We start from the raw sequence: 6,132 nt of genomic DNA, 5'->3' as shown, positions 1-6,132 counted from the left end.
CCCCGCAGAGCTCCCGCTCTTTTACAGTGGGGATCATTTGGGGTTTTCCAAATGGAAATCAGGCTGTTTAAACCCGAGGAAAACTTCTCCCCCACCCACCTCCTCCTGAAGCGAGAGGAAACCCCGCATCTCCACACGCACAGCGAGCCGACAGCTCCGGAAACCGCCAGTTGGATTTGGAAACCTGGCCATGTTGGGGCCTGATCCCGCCAGCTGAGTGGCTGTTAGCAGCTCTTGGGGCCAGACTGTCTAACATACACAGAGAGGCCAGCGTCACGGCCCCGTTCATGTCCAGCTTTCTCGTGTCGCCCCCGTGGCACGGCCCAGCTCGGCTCGGCTCGGAGCGTTCTCCATGCTCGCAGTGCATTCACCAGATGGAGCAGCAGCATCTCCGTTGACTTTCCCCAACCCCTGCCCTCCCTCAAATCGGTTGTCCACGTTTCGGAAAGGGGCGGTGAACGAACTGGAGAGAGAGAGCAGATCAGAGCCAGGAAAATGATCCGGGGGCTTGGTGGGGAGGGGGGAAATGCTGGAGCCTGGTGCAGCGTGATCTGTTCAGCTCTAGACACACGGTGGACAGCTGAGTTGATGATGGGGTACAAAGACCTTCCTGGGGAGAAAATACCAGGTACAAGAGGGCGCTTTCATCTAGCAGAGAAAGGTAGAACAAGACCCATCGATGACTAGATTCCAAGGCCAGATAATCTGTCTGACCGCCTGCATAACAGCCCAGGTCAGAGAACTTCCCCGAAGTAATTCCTAGAGCAGATCTTAGATTTCAAAATTGCCAGCGATGGAGAAATCCCCCACGACCCTTGGTAAGTTGTTCCACTGTTAAAAATTCACCCCTTACTTCCAGTCTGAATGCGGCTAGTTTCGGAGTCCAGCCATTGGATCGAGTTAGAGTTTTCTCTGCGAGAGTGAGGAGCCCGCTGTTAAATCTTTGTTCCCCGGACGGACTGACCAAGTCACCCACTTAACCTTCACTTTGTTAAGCCACATGGTCGGTAGCAAAAATCCCCAACCACCGGAGACGGGACGGTGGCTGGGGCGGGCGCTGAGTTACGACAGAGAATTCTTCCCCAGGGCTCTGGTTGATGGGTCTTGGCCACATGCTCAGGGTCTAAGTGATCGGCAGATTTGGGGTCGGGAAGGAATTTCCCCCCGGGTCTGATTGGCAGAGACCCTGGGGGGGGGTTCGCCTTCCTCTGCAGCATGGGGGGATCATTGCAGGTTTAACTAATGTAAATGGTGGAGTCGGGGCACCGGAACGGGGAGACCAGGGGGCCATGGCCCCATCACTTTTTACCAGCCGTAAGGGCGAGCGATAGGCGGGAGGGAGCAGGGCAAGTGGGGGATGGGACCTCGGGGGAAGAGGTGGTGCAGGGGTGGGGCCTTGGTGGGGCGGGGCAGAGTGGGGGCGGGGCCTCTGGGAAGAGGCGGTGTGGGGGCGGGGCCTCTGGGAAGAGGTGGTGCGGGGGTAGGGCCTTGGTGGGGCTGGGCAGAGTGGGGGCGGGGCCTCTGGGAAGAGGCGGTGTGGGGGGCGGGGCCTCGGGGGAAGAGGTGGTACAGGGATAGGGCCTCGGTGGGGCGGGACAGCGTGGGGGCGGGGCCTCAGGGGAAGGGGCAGCCGGTGGCCCACCCACTTCTGGGGCGCTACCACTGCTCTATCGGAAAAGCTGACCTCTCAAGTGGGAGTTGTACAGGGAAGAAGGAAGAAAGAGACGTACCCAGAAAGCTGGTGGGATTTGCAAGCAGAGACTCGCCCCCAGCCCCAAACCAAGAGGGAACGAATCCTAATGCTGGAAGGAAGCGTTAAGTGGCGCCCCGGCGCGTTGGCCTGTCCTGGCTTGACAGATTTCTGAAGGCCGACATATGTATCGGAGCTGGTACGGACCCCAGCCCTGTTCTCTTTTGGACTGGAAAAGCTGACGTTCCCAGAACGTTTTTGCAACAATTTATTGGCTCTGCGAATAAACAAAAAAGGCCAGAGAGGCCTCTACTACCCCCAGGCCCTAGCCTGAAACCAGTGATTTTACTAGAGGTCAATGCAATTAGATTGATTGTTTCGTGTATCGTGGTAGGACCTGGAGGCCCTCACCAAGATCAGGGTCCCGTTGTGCTGGCTGATGCACAAATGCAGGTGAGAGACAGTCCCTGCCCCAAAGAGCTCACAGGTTAAACCCGGGAAGATGTACTGCCTGCATTCTAGAGATGGGGAAACTGAGGCACGGCAAATGATTCGCGCAGTGAGTCTGTGGCAAAGTCAGGAATGGCACCCAGCTCCCCTGAATCCCGCCGCAGGGCCGTAACCTCCTGACCAGCCTGGACCTCTCCTGTGCCTCCCTTCGATTCGTACACCCGGGGCCCCTTCGGCACGGTTCTCCCCGCTGGTGAAGCCCCTGGCATTCCAGTGAAGTAGGAAATGAGTAGGACCCAGCAGAAGCTGGTCTGCGAAGGCAGCAGACCCGCCCCCCCCCCCCCCCCGCAGCAGACCTCCCCCCCCCCCCCCCCCCCCCCGCCCTACCTGGCTCTTTTCATTAACCGGAGTATGACACCTGATCAGTCCCACCCGCTGGCTTTAAAACAAGCAATACGCTGCGCCCCAGAAGCTAGTAAGTTACATGGCGAGATGCTGCCGTCTCAACCGTAATATCTCCCCCGGGTGGCTTCACCGCCGATGCCCCCTAGATGCCCTGGGCCGGTTTGGGCTGCCGGAGAGTCAGCAGGAAGTCTTGGCACCAGGCTGGCAAGTAGGAGAGCGGGAGGTAATACAGCTTAGCGTCCCAGCCCCCCGAGTAGCGAGTGTGGGGGTGGCGGGCTGTCAGCGCGTGCTCCATGCAGTCGGTGACCAGGAAGAGGTTGGGGCTGGCCGTGGATAAGAGCTGGAGGAATTGCTCATAATCTGCGTGTGGAAATACAAACGAGGCCGAAGTCAGGCCCGGGGCGGGGTAGACTGACGAGCGGGGAGCGTGCGAGTCCCCCCAGCTTCGGAGTGGCTGCAGAGCCTGAAATCAGCCCTTCCTGCTTCGAAACCGGAGCCCAACGTAGGGGAAACGGTCCGGAGCTTCTAGGGCGGCCGTGGTTTGAGCCACCGGAAAGCGTGTGCATGTACACGCCCACCGTCAAAGCAGGAATAGATCCCGGGACTCAGGAGCTATGGGGCACCACCGGATTGCTACCGGATCAGCGCGGGATCTTGCGAGGATGAGCCTGGCCCTGGGAAACGGGACTGCAGCCCTTCATCCGCCCCTGGCCGCGTATTCAAAGCCGTTGGGGCCGTTGGGCCCCATGGAGGCTTCGGAGAAGAGCCCCACGGGCTTTGGAATGGAAAGGTCCAGCCCCACCCGCAGCGCTGCAGGCCCCAAGTGGCTGCGCACCAGCGGGGCTCAGTTTATTCCCGGCTCATCCGGCTACAATCCCCCCAGGAGGATCCAGCCCCCGCCCCGGTCACCCCGTTGGACTCACAGGTGTCGAAGTAGCGCTGCCCGTACGACTCTTTGATCTCGGCGGGGACCTGGCCCCACACCTCCTGCAGCATGTCTTTAATGATCTGGGTATTTAAGATCTGCGTCCCGAAGGCACCCGGCTCTATGATGCACACCTTGACCCCGAAAGGAAGGAGCTCCCGCCTGGAATGGAACGACGACATGACTACGGAAGCCCCCGCCGAGGCACAGGACCCCCCCAAGGAGTTGGTAAGGCTGGATGCAAAGGGAGTGATGGAAGGTGTCTGGGGGGCAGAGACGGGGGAGTGTCTGGTTATGGGGGCAGTTTGGAGACCAGTAGGGGTTGCTCTAGGTAGGCAGAGCTTTGCCGACCTTCCCGGAGCACCGAGGTTCTTGGGCCAAACCCATCCCCGGTCAGGACACGACGGCGGACGCGGTTAGCAATGGCTCTCACCGGAGGCTGTCGGAGAACGCCTCCACCCCGTACTTGGCCGGGCAGTAGCCCCCTCCAATCATGGCCAGCCGGCCCATCGTGCTGGCCACGTTGACGACCCGGCCCCTGGCTCGCTTCACCAGGGGCAGGACGCTGAGGGTCACCTCGATGAGGCCGATCAGGTTCACGTTCAGCACCTTGACGAAGTCGTCCTTGGTCAGCCACTCGTTGGGGGCCGTGGGGATGCCGATCCCCGCGTTGTTCACCAGGCCCCAGAGCCCTGGTCAGAGGAGACAGAAAGGTTGGGGGGTGGCACATCTCCCAGTCCCCTCCCGGCCCAGGTGCTCAGAGAATCAGGCCCTATCTCCCTTCCTGCCCTCTCCCGGGGGCCCCTGCTACAGAGCCCCAGGGCTGCTCCGGTCGCTGGTCTCCCAGGCCAGGCCGACGTGACCTGCTTCTCAGTCCCAGCATGAGAGCACGGCCACCTGTCTCGCTGTGATACTGGGGGGGGGGGGGGCAGCAAACCTGGGACACATGGGGCTGCCCCCCCCGCCCCAGCTGAGCAGAACACAAGCTCTGAAAGCCCATCTGGCCTGTCGCTGTGGCCAGACCTGCCCGTCTCCCCAGAGGAGTTTGGGGGGGTGGGGGACGGGCACGGGAAATTCCCCACCCAGCTCTGGCGGGAAATACCCGCCCCCATGAGGCTGCACTTTGCCAACACGACCATCGTCTTTGTGCCCGCCACTGCCCCCACCCCCGGCCCCTCTGCAGCCTCGGGCGAAGGATGGGCAGGACATTAATGCAGGTTCCTGAGACCTCAGGCCGAGGGGGCAGGAGACGGACCCAGCCCCAGCCCCGTGCAATAACCACCAGCATCTCGTCCAAGCCGCACCTTTGTCCCCCACTTGTTCCTTCACCCAGGCGGTGGCCGCGGCGATGCTGTCGGTCCGGGTGACGTCCAGGATCACCGTTTGCAGCCGCTGCGACGTCGCCTTCCTCAGCTGCTCCGCGCCCTGCTGGGTGAGACAAGCCGCCAGCACCCGCAGGCCCCGCACGTCCAGCTGCTTGGCCAGCAGGTTCCCGAAGCCGGAGTCGCAGCCGGTGATCAGGACGTATTTCTCTCGGAGGTTCTCCACAGTCTGCCGCTCCCGGTACCATCGGCGGAGGAAGTACAGCCCCAGCAGGGCGGCCAGGTACAGCCACATCCTCACAGGCGGACGGACTCTGGCTGCAGACAAAATAATCCGAGGGCCACTGGGGGACGGCTTGTTTGACCTTCGATGGAGGAAAACAGCCCGAGCTGTCAACGTGACCCTGCGGAGAGACAGCGCCAACCAGTCACCGTTCGTTGGGGGTTCTCAGCCGCAAAGACCCCGTTAGAAATCTGAACTATTTATTTAAGATACGGGGAGGAAAAAAGGGGATGAATCAATGTAAGCCTTTGAAATGCAACGGGCTAAGCCAGGCTTTCTTTCAACCCTCTCCCTTTAGCAATAGAGAAACCCCGTCCGACGGTATTTTTAGATGGCATTAAAGATGCTACCGCCTGTCCTTTGGGTGGGGGGGGGGTTGAGATGGGGGGCAGCTGCTGGGGTTGTTAATGTTCAAACCCATTTCCTGGAGGGCCGAACCAGACAGACACACCCGAAAGGGGGAGAGAAAAGCATAGTGAGAGACGCCTCGTAGCCTGGCGGCTGGAGAAAGGCCCGGTCTGATCGGTCGCTTGGAGACCCGGCCCGCTCGTGCCAGCCTGGGGCCGCTAAGGGCCTGGCTTTGAACTGCCCCTCTGGTCCAGTGCTGGAAAATACGCCAGCGAAACCCGCCGCGGGTTCGGCAACAGGAAAGTGACAGGAAGAAAATGGCACCAAAGAGGGCAAGGGAAAAAACTCCCCCGGGAAGGGGTGACAGCGGGAACCTGAGTCTCGCTCCCAGCGACTGTCCAGGATCCAGGAGGGGGTTGTTGAAAAGCCAACAGGAGGAGGAAAGATTACCTGCTGCAAGCAAGGGCCCCGCGTGCCTTGGATTCCAGCTCCCGCTCTGCTCTGGGGAACTGGCACTTTGGAAATCGGACAGGAAGAGCCTGGCGATTGGTGAAGGACAAACACCTCCCCTGGGGGTGCAGGGGGCCCGGGCAGGAGGCTGGGGCCCGGCTGGAGGCAGGGAGCGCATGCAAAGTGGAGTGTCTAGGGGGCAAAGTCCTGCCTGTGATTTAAAGGGACTGGTTCTAGCCTGTGTGGGAAGCGGTGCTGC

General features: G+C 60.9%; 1 protein-coding gene across 3 annotated transcripts; it reads right to left on the bottom strand.

Moving 5' to 3' along the window:
• Positions 1-2,513: 2,513 nt before the first annotated feature.
• On the bottom strand, positions 2,514-6,045 carry LOC101945523 (retinol dehydrogenase 7). 3 transcript variants are annotated; one of them, XM_065576612.1, is made up of 5 exons: positions 5,874-6,045; positions 4,775-5,196; positions 3,904-4,162; positions 3,469-3,632; positions 2,514-2,905 (listed from the first exon to the last, which is right to left on the bottom strand). In XM_065576612.1, the coding sequence occupies exons 2-5, from the start codon at positions 5,085-5,087 to the stop codon at positions 2,688-2,690; spliced, it is 954 nt and encodes a 317-aa protein (XP_065432684.1). In that variant the 5' UTR covers positions 5,088-5,196; positions 5,874-6,045; the 3' UTR covers positions 2,514-2,687. The 3 variants fall into 3 exon arrangements, with proteins under 3 accessions (XP_065432684.1, XP_023967523.2, XP_065432683.1); XM_024111755.3 differs by having other exon boundaries at positions 4,775-5,157; positions 5,874-6,030; XM_065576611.1 differs by having other exon boundaries at positions 4,775-5,271; positions 5,874-6,024.
• Positions 6,046-6,132: the final 87 nt, after the last annotated feature.

This window comes from Chrysemys picta, chromosome 22, assembly GCF_011386835.1.
Source record: "Chrysemys picta bellii isolate R12L10 chromosome 22, ASM1138683v2, whole genome shotgun sequence".
NCBI lineage: Eukaryota > Metazoa > Chordata > Testudines > Emydidae > Chrysemys > Chrysemys picta.
Note: the sequence above shows the minus strand (reverse complement) of the source record. Positions and strands in the feature narration are given on the sequence as shown.